The sequence below is a fragment of the Pituophis catenifer genome, unplaced genomic scaffold (genome assembly GCF_029215685.1).
Source record: "Pituophis catenifer annectens isolate HBS135680 unplaced genomic scaffold, rPitCat1.0.hap2 SCAF_14, whole genome shotgun sequence".
Classification (NCBI taxonomy): Eukaryota; Metazoa; Chordata; class Lepidosauria; order Squamata; family Colubridae; genus Pituophis; species Pituophis catenifer.
The window spans coordinates 23,892,914-23,913,951 of NW_027256894.1; the positions used below are offsets into that span (position 1 = coordinate 23,892,914).

A 21,038-nucleotide genomic window follows, 5' to 3' on the forward strand; every position below is an offset into this window, starting at 1 on the left:
CCCAGGCCAGGCGGCGGGGGCGCGCGCGCGGCTCTCCTTGCCGCTCCGGGCTCGGCCAGCGGGCGGCGCTGCGGCGGCCGCTGCGCGGGAGAGGCGGCGGCGGCGGCGGCGGAGCTGCTGGTGCTGCGGCGGCGGAGCTGTGGTGCCCGGCGGCGCCGGAGAGGAGCTGCGGCATCGCGGCGCTGATCTGAGCGGCGGGCCGCCCGCCATGCGCCGCCCTCGCCCCCCTGCCTAGCGGCGCGGCGGCCGTGCCGGGGATGCGCGGCGGCGGTGCCGGGCGGGCGGGCAGCGGCTCCCTGCTGCGCTGCGGCTGAGGCGGGCGCCGCTCGCCGGGAAGGCCCAGCATGGCGGAGGAGGCGCCGCCCGCGCCCGACGGAGCCAGCGGAGCCCCCGCGCCCGCCCTGCCTGCCCTGGTGCCCGGCCTGCAGGGCGCGGAGGCCGGCGCGCTGCAGCACAAGATCCGCGGCTCCATCTGGTGAGTGCCGGGCGGGCGGCGGGGGGCGGGCGGCGCCCTCCGGGACCAGGCCGGGACGCGGCCATTGTCTCCGCGGCGCCGGGGACGGGCCGGATCCAAGATGGAAGACAAAATGGCCACGAGGCCCCCCCCACCCGCCGCCGCCGCGCCTTTGTCTGCCCGGGCGCCCCGAGGGCCCGGCGGAGGGAGGAGGCAGCGGGCGCGGCGTTCCGGAGCCGCCCCGGCCGAGCCCTGACCCGGGGCCGGGGGGCGGGCCTGCCTGGGCGGGCCGTCGTGCCTGCTCGGAGGGGCCCCTGCCGCGGGCGCCGCCCATCCCGGCCTCGGTCTCGGCCCCCGCCGGCGCCGGCCGCCCCTCGGAGGAGGGCGGGCGGGCGGCGCGCTCGTCCTTTGGGCAGCCGGTCGGGGGCTGCGGGCGCTTGGGGGAGGGCCTGGGGGGGCTTGTTAGCCCAGGGAAGGCGCGAGCGAGCCAGGAGCGGCCGCTTGGCTTGCGCTCGACGGCGAAGAGCTTTGGAACTGCTGGCGCGGTGCGGGCCGCCTCCCCCGATTTGGGGCTTTTTGATATCCCAGTTTATTGCTTGATGCCAATGAGGGTCCTCGGTGGGGAAGCGCTTTAAGGGCTGTGAAGGAGGAAGCCGTCGTCGGGCTGCTCTCAGCTGTGCCGCTGAGGATGATGTCAACTGTTTGTCAGATGTGTTGCATTGTTGCTTCTGCTGTAAGCTGCCTAGGGTCGGGAAGATGGGAGCGCCAGAAAAGCCTTTGAAACGGTAAATTAGCCAAAGGTATTTGGAAACACTTGGCCGAAGAGAGGGTGGCGGAGGTGGCTGCTGTGCCGTATCTGGACTGGGTGGTTTTATGCACCTGGATGGAGGAAAAAGCCCGTGGACCTCGACAGCACAGCTCTGCAGTTACGGGAGTAGCGTGCCATAAAATGAGCTTTTAAACCCAATGTGGTACATGAACAAAAATAATAATGCCGCCAAAACCCTACGAGGAATTCACAGGAGCCCATATGGTGGGATTGATTATCCTACAGGGGGTTATCACACATAATAATAAAAAAATAATCTCAACAGAAATGATGATAAATTGGAGCCATTTATTTAGCTTTTGCAGGCAGCCGGCAGGACAAATGCCTTTCTTTTACAAGGGACTTGTTTCTAAATGTTTTCATAGAAGTCCTTGTTAGCTAATGGTGTCACTTTTTCTTATAGCTGATGGTAGTTACTTACTGTGTTTATTATTTATCAATTTCTATACTGCTCATCTCATCTGTGACTCTGAATGGTTTACAAATAGCATTTGTGACCTTAGGCCAGTCCTTCTCTCTCAGCCCAGCCTACCTCTCAGGGTGGTTGTGGAGAAGGAAGCTGTGTGGGATCTATTCACCACCTTCAGTTATTTGTAAAAATAATAAAGGCGGGACAAGTAAACAAATATTACAGCTACAATAAATCTTCATCTACAGTGTAGATACACAATACTCGTGGGCCATACATCCCAACAAAATACCATAGAAAATTAAAGCAAATGTTCAAATGGATTAAGGCAAAACAATGTAATGTGCAAAATAATTACTACCAAATCGGAGACCAATCAATTGGTGTTATAGAACTCCTGCATATTCTCAGATGCTGATTAAATAAAAAGAAAAGCCCTCACAAACACAAAGCACATCAAATTGTTTCAAAGAAAGGGGCGTTCCAGGGAGACCCCCCCCCCCCCCACTTTGCACTGGCCTGTCCAGGAATGTCCCAGTAGATGGTGGCAGTGGCAGCCAGGCAGACAAGGGAGGAGAGTTGGGCGGCATATAAATACAAAAAATAAATAAATAAAAACAGCCACCCCACAGCAGAGCTCAGCAACAGCCATCAGCCCTGCCTCTTGCATTAAGCCCCCCACCCCCTCACCCTGCTGTATTTGCACAACCCCCTAATCCCTGTTTTCTTCAACCGTTTATTTGTCATTTCACCTTGCTCTATTTTTCCCCCAAGAGATCCTTTAAGCCCTTTTGCTCCATCTCAGTGACATGCCGAGCCTTTGACTGGGCTGCCCCCCGCCCCCCAAACGGGCATCCTGTGGCTAAGGTGTTTTTTGGTTGGGGGAAAGTCATGCAGAGAGTGGCGACCGAGACAGGGAGGGGCACCTTTCACCCAAGCCCCCTCCGACAGCTGTTGCAGACCCTTCTCTTCTTGCTCCGCGGTGGCTGAGAGGGTGTCTGTGGGCGCTTCTTGCCCCCCTCGCGAAATGGTGCCATTTTTCCTCCAACAGGTTATTTGCGTGAAAGGAGGAGCAGCCAAGCCCACCACTGCAAGGCCATGTGGCGGCTTTGTTTTGTCTGGCTGCCTGGCACTGCATTTTTCCTCCGGTTGGATGAAAAGGCTGGAGATTCTCCTTTTCTCCTTCACGGGTGGAACGGCAGATTGTCCGGGCTTCTGCTGCTTTTGGGGATTTAATCTCTGGGCTTTTGCTTTATTTTCGCTTCGTTAAAGCTTTTATGTTAATCGCCTTTGTGTCCACAAGGAAGATTCGGCTCTCTGGGGATGTGGGATGTTAGTGAATTTTGGGAGGAAAGGAGGAGGGGTGTGGCCCAGAGATGGCAGTCGATACCTGGGACCCTTGCGGCCTGGGGAGTCGGCCAGGCATTGTGTGTTGGTTGCCACAACATGTCCTGCTTCTCTTGCAGCAAGAATTGGGTGTGGGGAGGAAGACCCCAAAGAGGTGGAGAATTCATGACCAAACAGCAGAGAAGGGCTCCTGACCAGGAATAGTTAAGAGGAAGGAGGGAGGTATTGAGTTTGGGGGAAGCAAGTTGGCCCCACAGATACAAAAGGAGTCAGTTCTGCCTCCATATGGAAGAGCCCTTCTACAGACGTGGAGCATCAAGACTAGGAGGAGCTCAATCTGACCTGTTTCCATGGACTCAGTTATCTTGGGCACTTCACTGCCCTGCACAACAGACCTGCTATGCGTGTCTGACAGGGTCACTGGGGAGATGGGGAGCTCCTGCTGCAGGTGCCACTCAATGTGTGTCACTCTTGGTATGGGTGTGGCCCCTGTGCTCTGGATTGCCCCCTAAGGTTATCACGTAGCCCTGGTAACATTTGGGGTCCCTTTGAGCTGGGCAGAGGAGCTACAAGCAACCCACGTAGCCAGGTGCTGGGGAAGCCCTTGGTCTCAAGAAATCTGAGCTGTGGCCTCCTGGGTTGGGTGCATTTTCCCTTTTCTGTCCCACTGCTGCTCCTGTGTGTGGCCGGTGGGCATTCCTCGCTTCAGATTCCAGCCCAGCATTGTCTCCAGTGGTCAGGGAAGGGAAGGAGAAGAGGCAGGAGGTTAGATGAGTCCCTTGCAGAGCAGGATGATGTGCGGGGTGCAGCCACTGAAGGTTGATGCTGGCAGGCCTAGCCCAGGGTGGAAATGCCTCTGCTCCCCCTTGATTTGGCTTTGCTGTTGTCGTGGCGCTGGGGGATGGAGATACCCAGTGGCCTGGCCTTTCCCTGCATCTCCCGGGTGCTGGTGAGAGTCCTCTGGGTGAAGGCAGCATCAGGCCGCTGTGCCTGCAACCTGAGGGCAACCTGACTAGCATGAAATTGGGGGCTCAGGAGAGCAGGGAGATGAAGTGCTTGAAGCCAAATCAACAGATCAGAGAATCCACCATTATAGCTTGCAAGACTCATTGCCACAAGACGAGGCAATGGTCGGGGAGCTGGCTGGCTTTGAATGGATTTCAGTTGACTAAGGAGAGGATGCTGAGGGGGCAGCGGCCTTGCGGTGCCCTTCCTCGTGGAAGGAACTTGGATGCCCGCCCTGGGTGAGAATTGCAGGGGTGGAATCGGATCAGAGGTATTTTTCTGCTTTCTGTAGGTGAGGTTTGACCCAGAGAATGTGCACCCAAGGTGGATTGTGGATTGTCCCGTTTTAGCTGGGGTGTTCCTGGCCGGGCTGCTTCTCAGCAAACAGGGAGCAGCCGCTCATGACGGTCATCCTGCCTCTCTCCTCGAGGCTTCCCGAGGAGCTGAGCCCCGTCCGGAGTTTGGCAGCATTCTTCCTCTTCTGGTCTCCTACACTTGGGAAAGCAGGGGTCACCATGTCGTTGCTAACATGATATGCTCCTCACAAACTGGAAGCGATCTCCAGGCCTCCCTAAACATGTCTGGAGATGTCCACTCCTTAAATCTTTTTGCTCAAATAAAGGCATTTAAAGATGAAAGGATACCTATAGACCATTCTTCAAGATTCTGATTGATTAAAGCAGGGAATTCCAAGTCCCGGTTCCATTGTCAGTCTTCAGATACCTTTGGCTTTTCTGTAAAAATGGAAGGCGGCTGACAGTCCTCCAGGCCTTTTTCCCAAGAGAGCCATTGGGGAGCCTGGGATGCTGCACAGAGACTTTATTATATGCACTTGTTTATAACGACCATACCTATTAACTTTGGGGATTTTTTTTTTTTTTTTGCTTTCCCCCTTCCCTCTTTAGCAAAGCTGTTCAATCTAAAGTGGACTGCATTTTGGTGAGTAAAAGCTGGAAATGGGGCATTTCTAGTTGGGCTCCTTAACTGCGGTCTTCCAGGGTATCCTAAGCGCTGGTTTCAGGCGCTGAGACTTCCAAAGAGGGTTCCTCGTTAGGCTTCTTGGGTGAAGGCCCCATCCTGAAAGAAGGGCTGACATAGTGAAAATCTCTTCTCTGCTGAGCTGCTGGCTTGCTTTCATGTGCCAGCTGGCTAAGAGCTCTATGGGGCAGGAGGAACGTGGAGGAACAGCAGGGCAGGGAAGGAGGTGGCCAGCTTTTCTGGGCTGCCCTGAAAGTCCCCAGGAAAGAGGTTGCAGAAACGGCTCCGAAGTGCTGGCCTCTTCATCTTCTGACTGTCTCTCTCTGTGTTTAGCAAGAAGTTGAGAAGTTTACAGATTTACAGAAACTCTACCTCTACCTTCAACTGCCTTCTGGTCCCAGCAATGGCGAGAAAAGGTAGGTGGGCGTGTCCCAGGATCTGAAGAGCATCTGCCCCTTCCTCAAGCGCACTGGGTCACACGGCTGTGCTGGGGGGCTTCCTTGGGATGTGGGGGGCTTGACATGGTGCGTTTGTGTGAAGCCTCCTTGGAGTGTGGTTTGCTCCTGGTGATCCGTGCGGATCTGGATGGGGAGAAACAAGCTCAGACTCAACCCCTCCAAGACTGAGTGGCTGTGGCTTCCGGCGTCCCGGTATAGTCAGCTGGTACCATCACTGACAATAGGGGATGAGATCTTGCTCCCCACAGAGAGGGCCCGCAACTTGGGTGTCCTCCTGGATTCACGGTTATCTTTGGAAGATCATTTGACGGCCGTGGCCAGGGGTGCCTTTTATCAGGTTCGCCTGATCCGCCAGTTGCGTCCCTTTCTGGATCGGGACGCCTTGCGCACGGTCATTCATGCCCTAGTTACCTCCCGTATGGACTACTGTAATGCTCTCTACATGGGGCTCCCCTTGAAAAGCACCCGGAGGCTCCAACTGGTCCAGAACGTAGCCGCGTGGGTGATTATGGGCGCCCATGTAACAGCTCTCCTACGTGAGCTGCACTGGCTCCCGGTGGTCTTCCGGGTGCGATTCAAGGTGTTAGTTATCACCTTTAAAGCGCTCCATGGCTTAGGACCTGGGTACCTACGAGACCGTCTTTTGCCACCAATAGCCTCCCACTGACCAGTTCGTTCTCACAGGGAGGGACTACTCAGGGTACCGTCAGTCAAATTATGTCGACTGGCGACTCCCAGGGGGAGGGCCTTCTCTGTGGGGGCTCCAACCCTTTGGAATGAACTGCCCCCGGAGATACGGAATATCCCTGATCTCCGTGCTTTCCGCCGTGCCCTCAAGACCCTGATGTTCCAACAGGCGGGGCTAAACATACGAACATGTGAATGATTTTTTAAATGTGATCTAATTCTGGGTTTTATTTAATTGACCAAACTAAGTAATAATTTTAATTAGCAATTTTGTGATGTTTGTGTGTGTATATTTTTCTTGACTGTACACCACCTTGAGTCCTACGGGAGAAAGGCGGTATAGAAATATAATTAATTAATTAATTAATAATAAATAAAAATAAATAAATAAATAAATAAATAAATAAATAAATAAATAAATAAATAAATAAATAATAATAATAATAATAATATAGTGAGAAGCCATTTCCCCAAGAAATGGCAGGTTGTGGAATACCTTGAACCCTTCAGGGTTAATGGAAAGAGAGTTTTTGGGGAAGGGCCTTGCAAGTGTCAGGGCTCTGCTACCCAGCTGGAGGAGGCTTTCTCCTTGACTCCGTGACCTCCAACCCTGCCACCCCCTTCCCTGCCTGCCTGACTTCCTCTGCGAACTGCCTTGGTTTGTGCAGTGCCTCGGCTTTGAGAGAAAGCACCCCAATCTTCCATGGGGAGCCTGCCTCGGACCCTTGGGTGCTTCCCACACGTGTAGAGGTGCTCCCTGCTTCGTGGGGAGCATGCTCTCTCTACTCTGGGACAGCTCTGTGTGGCAACACTGAGCGTGCTTGCTTTGGGGGCCGGGTCCTACCCCTCTCCTCTGGGGCCCAGCTCGTGTGCCTATCTCAAGGCCCTCAGCCACAGGGAGGTGGCTTGGAAAGTAGCTCTTATGGTCCAGTGGCGGGGAGTTCCACAGGAGCAAAGGCCTTCACGGACTGAGGCAGCCCTTCTCCTGAGCCCATTGGTAGGGATGATGATGATGTCAACATTCCCATGCCTGATGTCCCCTCTCTTGCTCCAGCGATCAGCTGTCTGTCTCCTCCAGTCGCGCTCAACAGGTGCACGCCCTTTCCTGGATCCGGAACACCTTGGAAGAACACCCGGAGACCTCCCTTCCCAAGCAGGAAGTGTATGATGAGTACAAGTGAGTCTCTTCCATCCGTGGCTGGGGAGGGTGCTTGCGAGGTGGGGGGGGGCGATGGATGGCTGCTTTCCACCTCACCCTCTCCAGCAGCCTCTGGGCCTGGTGCCCTTTGGCTCTGCCTACCGGGCTGCTCCCCACTCTGAATGTCAAAGGTGCTGTTGAATGGGACATGCTCGCCTGCCCTGAAGCCTCCCCTTCCCACCTTCACCTCCCAAAAGGGGTCCATAGGGTGCTTGTAGGAGAGTTCTCCCACCACCACCAAATTGAGGTGGCAGCCCTTCAGCTCAGGAAGGGAGAAGCAGCCACCTCACTGATCTGGAGGGAGGTCCTGGGCAGATCCCCGCTTGGAATCTCAAAGAACTCGGGGAGGAGGAGAGGTCAGTCTGCCCATGGCCAGGCTCACCTTTCAGGCCTTGGCAGGGTGGGCAAGGCCTGAGCTTGCCATCTGCCAAGAGCAGCAGTTCCCATTAACCATGCTGAGATGCTGAAATGCCAGCGTTCTCCTTTCAGCCACAGTTAGCCTGCTCCAATGCTGGGGCTTTCCTGTGCTGCGGGCCCAGGTTGGGCAGCCAGGCTCCCCAGGGAAGAGCTGGGGTTGTCCAAGTGCTGAGATGGGTTTTGTGGTGCCAGTTCCCTTCTCTCACCCAGAGAGCATTTCAGCTCTGCCCAGAGGGCTGATGGGAGGCTCCCAGGGGCTGCAGTTTCACCTTTCCTCCTCCTCCGGTTTCTGGGCTCTCCCTGCTGGAAAGTTGGGAAGGATGGCGGGACAGGGAATTGGGTTCCCTCTGATCCCAGGACCTTATTCAGTGGCGGGGACTGCAGGGCAGGAGCTGTGTGGACGAAGCAGATCTCTCCTTTCCTGTGGGCAACCAGGAGGTTGCTGGGAGTGCTGGGCTGCCCTTTTCCCTGCAGAGCCTCCAGATTTTCCCACCTGGCTTGTTTGCTCTTGGACGCTCTTCTCTGACCCTCGGCCAAACCAGGCATCAGGCTCTGCGTCTCCCGGGGTGTCTCCTGTGACCCTCCTTTTGTTTCAGGAGCTACTGTGACAATCTCGGCTACCACCCGCTCAGTGCCGCAGACTTTGGCAAGATCATGAAGAATGTGTTTCCCAACATGAAGGCCCGGCGCCTGGGCACGCGAGGCAAATCTAAATATCCTTTGGAAACAGTTTGGCTGTCTGTGGGCTGCGTGGGCAGATGGTGCTTCGGTACAAAAAGCGCTTCGCACCGTTGGAATTGAAAGATGATACCACCTTAATTTTTAAAATCACATATTGCTATAGTGGACTTCGGAAGAAAGCACTCGTGCAGATGCCATCCCTCCCCAATCTGGATTTCCCTAAAACTGGAGATGGGGTAAGCTCTGCCGCTGCCCTCCAGGTCTCCCTGCGGGTGGGCGGCCACCTCCTGGGCATTGTCCAGGCGAAAGGGCTCCAGGTGGCCAGATGAAAGGAATTTGACACCTGAAATGTAATTTGAGGAATCCTCTCAGGCCAGACCCACCTTGGTTCTCATGAAGATAAGGCGGGGGGGGGGGGGGGTGAGACATTCAGGCTAGCCACATTCTGTTACTCTGACCTGATTATAAAAGTTGCACGATCAGCATGCATGATCTGATCTGGTTGGAAGAGCTACGGGCGTCTTAGTGGCATAAAGGTCTTTCAGCTGCAGCTGGCAGAGCACAACATAGATCCATGCTGTGCTGGCAGTTTGAAGATTTGACTTCTGCAACAAGAGGTTTCATAGCCCGATGATCCTGAGTGAAGAGAAGGGAAACCTCGAAAAGTAGCTGAGGATGTGTGCGAGAGGCAGCGGTCTCTAAAAGAAGGCCACCTAGGTTTTGCCTTGGTTCATTTGGGGTAGAATTGTTGAGCTGCATCCCGGAGTCCTTCCTGCACTGAGAGGCTTTGAACGAGGAGACGCCTTCTGAGGACTGGGGGCTAAGTAATTCTGCAGCAGGACAAGGCCTACTTTCGCAGCATCTGCTTGAATCTTGCACAAATGCAAAGTACTCTCCCCCATCTACCGACAGCAGCTTTAATTGCAGGCAGTAACATCTTAAAGAGAGAAGTTGACTTTCCATAAAACTTGGATTGAAATAATCCTCCTGACCAAAACTGAGAACTCAGATTGCTAGAGGAGGTTTTATGGCAGGGTCTGAAGCTGTTTCAAGCCACTGTTTCCCTGGGTGAGAGGAGGAATCTTCAGGGCTGGGGAGCTCCTCCTGTCCTCAGAGGGGACGGTTTCCCAGAGATGGGGGCAAAGCAGGTGGGTGGGGCAGGACAGCGCTAGCACGGTCCTCAGTCCTTCCTTCTGCTTTGGTTTCAGCTGGATGGGGCAGAGCCTGCTGGGCGCCTGCAGAGTGCCGATGAGGAAATCGTGTCCGCTGCCTGCCAGCTGGTCTGCGAATGGGCTCAGAAAGTGCTCAGCCAGCCCTTTGATTCTGTCCTGGACTTGGCTCGCTTCCTGGTGAAAAGCCACTACACTGGCACCAAATCCATGGCAGCTTTGGCAGTGATGGCAGGCGCCCCTGCAGGTAAGAAGGGAGGAAGCAGTTTTGCTCTCACCTTTTCCCCGGGGACCCCTGAGGGGCATCAGGAAGGCATCTAACCTTGCAGGAGCTGATATAAAGCTTCATTCCTGGGGCATGGTTTCACCCCGACATTGAGAAAGGCACTTTGGACATGGAAGACGCTAGGCCTGTAAGAGGTTCTGCCAGGCATCTTTCACAGCCAGTTGGCTGGTCTGGGCAATGATGAGAGGGAGGGGTACAACGGGTGAAATGCTACCAGTTCGCTCCGGTTCAGGCGAACCGATAATGATAAGAACTACCGGTTCGGGCAAACTGGTAGTTAGCTACTGGTTTGGTTGAACCAGTAGTTTAAAAAGCTACCAGTTCAGTTGAACCAGTAGTTACTTACCAGTTCAGTTGAACTGATAGTTTAAAAAAGCTACCGGTTCCTCCGAACTGGTATTTCCAACAATCAACTGTGCCGTGGGGTTTGCTAGAAAGCATGAAATCCTGTTTTCTAGCGAAGCTAAATCGCGTGGCACAGCTGATCCCCCCCTCGCTGTTCTACTTACCTTCCCAAGCCTCCTTTTTGCATGCACTATGCATGTGCACACCGTGCGTTTGACGCACTCTGCGCATGCGCACACAGCAAACCGATAGCAAATCGGTTCAGATTTCACCACTGGGTACACAGTTTTCTTTTGCCCATCTAAAAGCAAACTGGGCCTCCCTGCTCCTTAACAGTATGGCAGAGAAGAGGTTTATTGGAAGGGCTGCCCTGTTGCTCTGCACAATGTACTGAGGTTCCCCATTGTGCTTCCTACGATGGCCGAGCTGAGCCTTCTCCCTGGTCAAGGCCCTGCCTGCCCCTTCCAGGACTCAAGGGGATCCCCCAGCCGTCGGCTTTTGTCCCGACGGCAGAGAGCAACTCCTTCCAGCCCCAGGTGAAGACGCTGCCTTCGCCCGTGGATGCCAAGCAGCAGCTGCAGCGCAAGATCCAGAAGAAGCAGCAGGAGCAGAAACTGCAGTCCCCTCTGCCAGGCGAGTCGCCCGCCAAGAAGGCCGAGGGCCCAGCAAGCAATGGGGTTGCCAGCCTTCCGAATGGGAGCCCGGCCATCCTGTCCCCTCAGTCCATTGGCATTGTGGTGGCTGCTGTGCCAAGTCCGATCACGGTAAGTCTCCGGAGGAGGGAGGGAGGGCTGCCACCAGTAGTGTTGCATGTTGGGGCAGGACCAGGCGGAGACCTACAGAGAGGTCGTCTGGCTGTGCAGGAAGGAAACTTCTTCCATGAATTGGAGAGACATTTGGCTGGAGCGACTCCAGAGGGGGCAGAGGTGGGCTGAGGCATTAAGTCAAGAATTGGGAGGGTGAAGAGATGGGGCAAGGTGGATGGGAAGGAAGAGATCTGGGAGTCCTGCATGGCTTGGGGGAGGGGAGTGGGGAGCATGGAGTCTCCTGTTCCCAGAAGAAAGCAAACCGGTCAGCTCAGAGTGCAGCTTTCTCCGTTGTCACCCCCTTTTCTCCCCCGCAGGTGCCAAGGTCCCGGCAGTTGGTAACGTCTCCTAGCCCGATGGGCTCGACTGATGGTAAAGTCCTTCCACTCAATGTCCAGGTGGTCACTCAGCCCATGCAGTCCATCAAGCAGTCTCCAAAGACTCCCCAGAATGTGCCGGCCAGTCCTGTGGGAGATCGCTCTGCTCGTCATCGCTATGCCCAGATCCTGCCAAAGCCAGCCAACACCAACGCGCTCACCATTCGTTCCCCAACCACAGTGCTCTTCACGAGCAGCCCAATCAAGACGGTGGTTCCTGCTCAGCACATGAACGTGGTCAAAATGACCGCCATCTCGCTTGCCCCAAGCGGTGCCAGTGGCACGCCCATCAAGCACACAGCCTCCGCCATTGGCTCAGGAGCCGCAGAAGAGCCAAGAAGTCTCCCTCAGATCAAGAAAGGATCTGTGATTTCACTCCAGTCCCCGGGAACCAAAGGTGGCAGTGGAGGCCTAGCTTCTGCCCCGTCTTCGGTCGAGGTCAAACTGGAGCCGGAACTGGTGCTGGATGAGACCTTGCAGCAGAATCTAGAGAATGCAAACCCCGCTCAAGCGGTCAGAGTTACCCTGCTAACTCCTGTGGATCAGTTGAGGACTGTGGAAGCCGAGGCCTGGAAATGCCGGGCTGAGGAGCGTTTTGGAGCAGCAAGCTGTGAACCCCAGGAGGGAGATTCAGAGAGGAAATCCCTTTCCCAGGCGCATGAAGCCCCCCTGGGTCCCTTGGACGCAGGTCAACATGTCTCCAGCACCGGCATCGCCCCCTCGCCTACTGCAGGCGACCAAGGATGCCCGAAAGGCCTGCGGAAGAGGCTGCCTTCTGCCTTTGTGGACGCTCAGGGCCCCCCTGTCAAGAAACTTTCTGTGGGACAGGCATCTGCAGAAGCCCCCAAGGCCAGCAGTGCGAAGAAAGCCCAGCAGACGGGCGGCCTGCCTCTCCCTAACAGTGACAGTCCGGCTGCCCTTCTCCAGAGTCCCGGCCAGGCGGCCCTTCAAATCCAGTCTGCAGCCTCAGGGATCAGCCTGGAGACTTCCTGCCCCCTGGATGCTGACCTCATCATTGCCCCCAGCGACTCTCTGCTAGAGCAGCCCCCAGCGGCCGCCTCAGCAGGTGTGGAAATGAAGTTGGAAGGAGACGTCTTTGTCCTAGGAAACAGCTCCAAGTCCGAGGGCAGCCTGAACCCCAATGTGTGGCAGCACCTGGCCAAGGGCTCCCCCTTCGTCCAGGAGGCCTGCAAGCCCCCAATCAGTGTTATGACACTTGCTGGACCATCCGACTCCGAGGACCTGCCCAAGTCCGCCTGGGAGCCGGTGCACTTAGAAGGGTTCCAGCAGACAGGGACAGCCTTTGGGCAGCCGTTACCAGATCAGGTCCAGCCGCCCTCTCTCGACCAGCCTCTGCCTGGCCAGAGCTCCAGTCAGCTGCCCCTGCAGCAGGAGCTGAAGGACTTCGAGGATGCCGCCTCCCAGTCCCACGAGAACTTCTTCTCCTTTGACGATGACCTGACCCAGGACAGCATTGTGGAGGAGCTGGTGCTGATGGAGGAGCAGATGTCCCTCAGCACCTCCCACCTCTACAGCGCTTCCCTGGGGATGGCTCTCCAGAACCAGGGGGTAGCTCAGGGGGCATCCTTGGCCCCTCACCCCAACAGTGCCCACTTCTATCACCCGATCCACAGCAACAGCACGCCTGTCCATACACCCACGCCCACCCCAACGCCCACCCCAACGCCCACCCCCACCTCGGAAATCATGGCAGGGTCACAAGGCGTGTCGCGGGAGAGTCCATGCTCCAGGATGGCCCAGACCACGCCTGTTGACAGCGCCCTGGGGAGCAGCCGGCACACGCCTGTTGGCACCCCACACTCCAACTGTAGCAGCAGCGTGCCCCCAAGCCCCGTGGAGTGTAGAAACCCCTTTGCCTTCACCCCAATTAGCTCCAGCATGGCCTACCACGACGCCAGCGTGGTTTCCAGCAGTCCTGTGAAGCCCATGCAGCGGCCCATGGCCACCCACCCTGATAAAACCAAGCTGGAATGGATGAATGCCGGCTATGGCAGCGTGGGGGCATCCTCTGTCACCAGCCAGGGAATTCTGCCCGGCTACCAGGAGTCGGTGGAAGATCGTTTCAGGAAGCCCCATGCCTTTGCTGTCCCTGGCCAGTCCTACCAGTCTCAGTCACGGCACCATGATCCCCATTTTGGGCGAGTGACCCCCGTCTCCCCCGTCAGCAACAAGCAGGAAGGTTTTGCCGTCCCTGCCCCTCTCGATAACAAAGGGACTGGCTCCTCTCATGGTGGCCATTTCAGATGCCGGAGTGTCAGTCCTGCCGTGCACCGCCAGCGGAATCTTAGCGGAAGCACCGTCTGCCCTGTCACGGCCGTGCTTCGCTCTGGAACGATGGTGGGCTCTTTTGGGAGTCCGGTCCCCCTGGAAGTTCACCCCTCCTTGGCAAACGTCCATGCAGACCCAAGTGCCAGTACCCTCGCCCAGCGCAGCCAGTCAGTGCCCCTGACGGTGATGATGGAGACGGCTTTTCCACAGCCTCAGAAGCAGCCGAGTTCAAAGAAGATCACCAATGTCTTGCTCAGCAAGCTGGACTCGGAGAACGATGATGCCGTGCGTGGCCTGGGCATCAACAACCTGCCCTCCAATTACACCGCCAGGATGAACCTGACTCAGATTTTGGAGACTTCTGCCGCCTTTCCAAGTGCCAATGCCCAGAACATGCCCCCATGCAGCCCGTCCGTTTTTGAATTCCAAACACCAGGTTACCTCGCTAAAAACAGCAGCCCTGATCCGGCAGACTTTGCTTCTGGGGACCATGCAGCCCATTCGGAAGCTGGGGAGCAGCAGCTGGATTTCAGCGGCACCGTGAAGGAGCTTTTGGAGGAGAGCAGCCTGCAGGGCAGCCAGGTGCCTGCCGACTTGACCAATGTGGCCTCTGTCTTCTCCAGCGACATGAGGCTGACCTCGGAGTTGTCGGGGAGCATGAACGACCTGAACGCTCTGGACCCAAATCTGCTCTTTGATCCAGCCCACCCGCAAGGCCAAGACGACGAGGCAACACTGGAGGAGTTGAAGAACGATCCCCTTTTCCAGCAGATCTGCAACGAGTCCATCAGCTCTATGACTTCCGCAGGTTTCGATTGGATGGAGAGTAAGGACCATCCTGCTGTGGAAATGTTGGGTTAAGAAGTGTGTGCGTGTTTGCGTGCACGTATGTGTGTATGTATACACACCTATACATATTTGTGAGTGTGTGCGTATATATATATATATATATATATATATATATATATATATATATATATGTATGTATGTATGTATGTATATATGTGTGTATATATACGTGTGTGTGTAAATATATATACACGCACACACGTGTGTGTATGTGTGTATAAAAGCTATGTAGCACACTGTATTTAAGAAAATCTAAAGACAAGACATACTGTATTTGTCTTAATGGAAGTGCCTCCTGCAGCAGAAACAAAATTTGTGACATTTTTTTTTAAAAAAAGAACTGCTCTACCAGCTGCTTTATTCTTCAGCAGGGTTTATACAATCTTAACCAATTTTTAAGGCATTTCTGAAGGATGCAGCCTGCTCCAGAGCCAGTATTAGGTTTTAAAATTTTGCTTACTGAAAAACATGGCTTGCTGCCTCTGGAGGATAAAGAGCCTTTGCGGGAGGGTATCGGGAGGTAGGAAGGGAGTGCTCCTCACCCAGCCTTCCCTCCGTCTGCTCTAGGGCCTTCCATTGGCATCAGGGTTCAGAGAGGCAATGCTGAAACTCGGAAGGTGCATGGATGGGTTGCATGATGCATCTGGTCAGGAAGTGCTTCTGCACTCTGGGTGCATAAAGACTCTGCGCCTTTGCTGGCACGATTGGCACACCAGAGAGAGCAAACATCCTGATCACAAATACCATATGCCTGCAGAGTGGAAAAGGCAGAGGGGGCCAGCGGGGCCAGCGTTCCTAGGTCACTCAATTGGGAGATGGTCTCCGGCTGGCCTTTCCCAAAGGATGGTGGACTTGGCACCCCCTCCACGGGAAGGTCCTGGGGGGGGGGGTGCCTCATTGGCCAGTTGCCAGGGAAGGCCAGCGGTAGACGGGAAGGGGGGAAAATCAGCACAACTTGAGTCAGATGATGGTTAACTCCTTATCAAGGGCTAATTGTGGGCAGGAGCAGGAGAGGCTTCCAAGAAAGAAAAAGCAGCCCAAATCTTTTATCCCACATGGAAAATTTATTCTGCCATAGGGTGGCTCATATTAAGAATACACCACAATGTTTTAAAAGCAAACAGTTTAATGCTGCTTTTAATGTCCTTGAGTAGGGAAGACTAGTTCCAACCCCTGCGATTAATAAATCTGTTCCTTCCATGGCAACTGTACCCTAAAATGTTTGTCAGGATTTATAGTTCTTTTTGTTCACACGAAAAACTAGAATGCAAAAATGACCGTGATTCAGGTTTTCCTAACTCACAGGCTTTAAAAAAAAACAAAAAACATTTTTCTGCAGAAACTAGTTAGTGTTTCCAGGATTGACACAACTGGCCAGTTCTTTCTTGATGAAGGACTCTGGTTAACGCTGGAGGGTGAATTTCCGAGGCCTTCCATGGTAGGAACTGTGGGAAGCCTTCTGTGGCTGAGCCTGTCCTCAGAAGTGCTCCTCCCAGCACCCACAGGGAAGTAGGAGGACTGCGGGGGCGGAATCCCTGGGGCTGGCACTTTGATGCCAACAGATGAGCAGCTGTGCCATGAGCACTGCTCTTGCGTGGCTTCCCCGACTCACCAGCTCTGAGCCTCTTTTACCAGCACAGCTCCAGGGAAGGTGGGGTGGTCCTGCCTCTCAGGGGAGAGAGTACCCCGAGGCAGCCGACTGGGCAGGGGAGCCAGGCCAAGGAGCCTCTTACGGTTCAAGGTGCACTAATCCCCTTCTCGGCTAGGATGCCTTATGAGGAGGCGCCCAGGAGGCTGTGCCCTTGCCTTATGCTAGGTCAGCAGTGGGAAGAGGGAGAGGGGACAAAGTTGAGCCTCTTTCACCTCCCATCTGGGGGCTGCCAATCCACCCGATCCCTGGCTTAAAAGAAGGTCTGTCTCAGCAAGCTTTTTCGGGCTTTATTCCCACGTAAAGGTGTGTCTTGTGAAGCCTCTGCAGCCATGAGAATCTGCTCCTGTACAAGCACATGAATGGCGCTGGGGCCACTTGTTTCTGTGTGGTCCTCAGCTTTTTCCAGGATGGCCCAGGCCTGATGACCCACACTGCTGGGCATATTGCTCGTGTAGAGATTCTCACACACACACACACACACACACACACACACACACACACACACACACACCACTCAAGTAGTATTTGTGGGGCTGTCCTATGGGATACAGAGAGGTGGAGTCATTGGGGTGCTAGGTGTAAGCAGTGGGCTTTGGGCTTCCAGTGCCCAATTCAGGCACCTGTGCAGAGCCCAGTCCCCGCCTCAGAGACAGAAACAAAAACTTCCGTTTCCTTTCCAGCAATAGTGTAGCTGGTGCTTGGCTCCTTTTCCTGGGAAACTGGCAGTGTTGGAAGCAGGGGAGCTGCTGGACCCGGGCATGAGCCTCAGGCTGAAGGGGCTCCCCCCATTCCAGCTCTAATGGTGCTAGGGGGTTGTCCACGCGCTCTCCCTTGCCTGACCTATCTGGGGGGCTAAGCACTGCCACAACCCAGGCCTCCCAGTTGTCCTTCCTCGTGGCCCAGCTGGCAGCCTCCCTCCCTGGGATCGGGGCAGTCAAGGCGGCCCAGTTTTGATGAGATTTTGGGCCATTCCTCAACCAGGAAAGGCAGGGTGTCCCCAAAGGAAAGGTTGCTTGTTTTATGTAGCAAAATTATCTCAGTGAGATACAGCTCCTCTTATTCTCTTACCTGAGAATCTTACAGCAGGAAAAGTCTGTGTTTGCCTCACCTCTTGGTGCATCCTCACCCATGTGCATGCGGTGTTCTCTCGGCTTGCCTCGTTCGTGCTAGTTAGACTCCCGTCAGCCACCCCATCCCTCCCTCCCTCCCTCCCTCCCTCCTTCGTGTTGGATTGGGGCCAGTTCTGCACAACTAGATTGGCGCCGGGAGTTGCCCGCTCGCTTCACAATCCTGCCAGGCTCAAAGGTCACCCTCGGCCAGACGCTGCTTCTTCCCCAAGCGGGCACAGAAGCCACTTCTGGTGCACCTGGACTCTCCATGAACTACCCCCCCCCAGACCCGGTTGCCCAGCTTTCGAGGAGCGTTTCGTTGTCTGTTGGACCGCTAAAGGACAGTGGATAGGTCTTGCCGTGTAGCATTTCAGTTCATTTTTTTTATTGGAAGTGCTCAACATTTGTTTTTTAATGTTTTCAGGAACAATAAAACATTTTCTATGAAATTTGACTCCAGAAGCAAGTTCTTGGGAGCTCAAGGGTATCCATTCTTGCTCGGCCTGGGGAGGGAGGGGGTGGAGAGGAGGGCCCTCTTGGCCTGGGCAGAGGCTAACTGATGTTGTCCCTTTGGCAACCACTCTCCTCTGCCCTTCCAGACCCAGTGCTTCTCTTTGGGAAAGAGCGAGGACCCTGGGCTGAGAGAGATACGCCTGCATCTTCCCTTCCCCCAGCCTTCCAGGAAAGTGGCATTGGGGCTGGAGGTGAACTGGACTGGACGGGGGAGACCTGGTGGCCACAGGGTTCAAGGGCGGTCCCGGATTCAGCAAAGTGGCAGGAAGTGAGGTGGCAGCTGGTCTCCAGGGGCTCTTAATGGTAACAACCCCAACCCGGCAATGCTGCCACGGGAGAGAGTGGGGCAAGGTGGGTGGGAGGACAGCCGTGGGAAGTTGTGTGTTGGCCAGCTCCCCAAGGGAAGCTTATGGTCACAATTCCTGTGGCCTCCCACCTGTGAGCCTCATTAGGCAACCCGCAAGAAAGTGCCCGAGGGAGGCCACCATAGAGGAAGCCCTGGAAGACTTCCACAGGCCTGCGAAGACCCCCTGGCTCCCAAGGGAGAGACCACCATGGCCCAGCAAGGTTTGGCCTTGGAGCGTCGGCTGTGATCCTGGGGGAAGGGATGCGCAGGCCAGGGTTTCTTTTTGCTGCAGAGAAGCTGGGTGCTCTTCCTAATCTTGGAAAATTGTTTCCAAGTGGAAATGCAGACAAAAGTGGAAATTTGGTTGAAGTGCAGTATTGCAGGCAAACTCTGTCCACGGCATCAAGTTTGATCCTGACAGGGCACAAGGTTAACTCAGCCTTCCATCCTTCTGAGGTTGATCCAGGTCGGTAAAATGAGGACCCAGATTGTTGGCATTATGCAAATAATGCTGACATTGTAAACCTCTTGGAGCGCTCCAAGGCACTATGGACCCCAAATGCTATGCTATTTAATGATGAGGCTTAATCACAACATTGTCTTGGCCTCTTCCTCCTTGGTTCTGCTTTGGACCTTCCAGCCATCCTTCAAGGGCACCCCTCCTGTTCTCCCAAAGTAGGGAAGGCTGAGCTGTGGGGGAAAAGTAGGCAGGATGGACTGAAAAGCCCCTTTGGGGCAACCAGGGTGATTGAGAATCTCCATAGACTTTTATTCAAGGCGCTTAATACCCTTTCCCCAGTCCAAGGGCAATGCCGGAATTCCCAAAGCCAAGATCTTTGCAATTCTTCCCCTTTTCCACCAGAGGGCATCCAAGCGGTGCCACTTGATTTTCCGCTCAGTCCAGCCCAGAAGGGGGCGCCTGAAACCCACGGAACCACGCCGGTTCCCAAAGCAACAGGTTCCGTGAATGTCGGGGAGTTTTATGCTTACTAGATCTACCAATCCTGCCCTACTGGACAACATTCAATGTCAGCGGAAATCCAAAGGTGCTTTTCAAAAGGCACCTGGACTTGCTCGGTTGTTTTCTTTGAAATCGTTTCGCTTCTCCTCCCCCCAAGAAGAACGGAAGAAGCTGGTCGAATGAGAAGCGAAACAAAAGCAAAGTCCCTTTGGGATAACCGTGACCCGGAGGACTGAGCATCTCCACAGCCTCTTCGGCGGAAGGTTCGGTTACGCTGGGGGAGCAGCTTTAAAGAACCAAAGGCTGCGAACGACCCAGGGGAGGAGAGGGGCTTGCAAGCACCGCCGCGCCGAGAGCGCTGCCGTCGCGTAGCTGCTCCTCGGGATTGTGCGAAAGGTTGCCGAGCACAAAGGGAGCAGAAGCTGAAGTGTGGCCAGCCTGCAGAGGACGGGGCTGGGCAGGGGCCTTCCATCCGCTCTCAGCTTCTCTTGCGACCAAAGGAAACGGAGGCCTTTGGCCCAGCCGCCTGCCCAGAATTACCTGCGGCTGCGGGGCACCCAGCGCTCGGATCAGCTGCCACACAACGCCGCAACTTGTTGCACTTATTTGGGCTGAGCCCGCTCGCCGCCTTTGCCGCCCCCGCGCATTCATGGGGGTTTGGAGGCGGCGGACGGCCTCAGCTCAGGCGCGGCCTCTTCCCCACCCCCACCCCCACGCTCGCTCGCGGGCTGGGGAAGCCCCTCGAGGGTTCAGGACCAAACCGGGCGGCCGGCGGAGCTTTCGGAGTCCGCCAAGCCACGCTGCGCCAGCGGCCTTTGCGCGCCTCACTCCCCGTCGCCCTTCAAGCGGTGCGCGGCCGGACAGGGAAAGGCGGCTAATGCGCGCGGCCGACAGCGGGGACGCGGCTCCCGCCCGGAGCCTCTAACCTCAGGTGCCTGCTCCGGCCTCGGGGGGCGGGGCGAGCAGGGGGTCGTTTGCCCCACCCCGGCCGCGCCGACGGCCAATGGCGAGCGGCGCAAAAGTAGCGCCGGACCGCGGCGCGTCCGGGGAGCCTCGCGCCCTCCGCCCGGCCCGGCCTGCCCCGCTCCGCCGGCCCCGCAGCGCCCCTCCCCGCTTTTGTGTGGCCGTCTGTCCTCGCGCGCCAGCCTCCGCTCTGTGTCCGGGCGCGGCCGGAGAGGAGCAAGAGGCCGGCCGCGCCAGGGAAGCCTTTCGGCCCGTGCAGCGAGGGGTCGCGCGGCTGGCCGGCCGGGAAGGGCGATGCCCGAAGAGCCCGCCGTTGCTCGCTGCTAAATGGCGCCCCGCCGGAGCCCTGACCTCGCCGCCGCCGCCGCCCTCCTCCTGCTTGCCGCCCTCCCAGGTGAGTCCCTTCCCGGCCAGGCGGCGCGCATCTGACCCGCCTCGCCCGGCCCCTCCGGCCCCGGCAGCCGCCCACGGGACGAGGGGCCGCGGCGGCTGCTGCCGAGCCGGCTCGCTGGCCGCACGTGCGCTCTGGCCGGCCGGCTCACCCGCCCGGGAAAGCCCAGAGCCACGCCGGACCGCGCGTCGCCCGCCCGCTCGCTGCTGCCTGGTCCCTGCCGCGGTTCGCGAAGCGGCCGGCCTCGGCCTGCTGGGCTCTCGGAGAGCCGCGCGCTGCTTTCGGCCGGCTGCCCGCTCCGCCCGCAAATCCTCCCTGGCGGGTCCCTTCGCGTGCCTCCCCACGGACAACCCGCGCCCCACCCTCAGAAAGGCAGCTCGGCCGGGCTCCTCCGCGGGCGGCCCTGCTTGCGGGGAGGGCTTGTCCCCCCCAGAGGTGTCCCGCTTTTCAGGAGCTGCCCGTTCTGCAGCTGGCTGGTGCAGAGCGGCCAGAGGAGGAGGAGGAGGAGGAGAAGCTTGTG

General features: G+C 56.5%; 2 protein-coding genes across 3 annotated transcripts in view; both read left to right on the forward strand.

The window, feature by feature from the left end:
- The first annotated feature begins 344 nt into the window (after positions 1 to 344).
- Positions 345 to 14,662, forward strand: RFX7 (regulatory factor X7). The gene is made up of 9 exons (XM_070953327.1): positions 345 to 475; positions 4,950 to 4,983; positions 5,356 to 5,438; positions 7,222 to 7,344; positions 8,379 to 8,495; positions 8,615 to 8,699; positions 9,672 to 9,879; positions 10,732 to 11,027; positions 11,387 to 14,662. Exons 1-9 carry the CDS (start codon positions 345 to 347, stop codon positions 14,594 to 14,596), a joined length of 4,287 nt encoding a protein of 1,428 aa, XP_070809428.1. The 3' UTR covers positions 14,597 to 14,662.
- A 5,685-nt stretch (positions 14,663 to 20,347) lies between these two features.
- PRTG (protogenin) overlaps positions 20,348 to 21,038 on the forward strand; it is a 39,717-nt gene continuing 39,026 nt past the window's right edge. For both annotated transcript variants that reach the window (XM_070953422.1, XM_070953423.1), the window contains exon 1: positions 20,348 to 20,521. In XM_070953422.1, coding sequence (XP_070809523.1) covers positions 20,455 to 20,521 — 67 coding nt within the window. In that variant the 5' untranslated portion in view covers positions 20,348 to 20,454. The remainder of the gene's footprint in view (positions 20,522 to 21,038) is intronic.

Coding starts and splice junctions, on each gene's coding strand:
- RFX7 (XM_070953327.1), top strand. CDS start 345: ATGGCGGAGGAGGCGCCGCCCGCGCCCGACGGAGCCAGCGGAGCCCCC. Junction 4,984..5,355: donor CTAAAGTGGACTGCATTTTG/GTGAGTAAAAGC, acceptor CTCTGTGTTTAG/CAAGAAGTTGAGAAGTTTAC. Junction 5,439..7,221: donor CCCAGCAATGGCGAGAAAAG/GTAGGTGGGCGT, acceptor CTCTTGCTCCAG/CGATCAGCTGTCTGTCTCCT.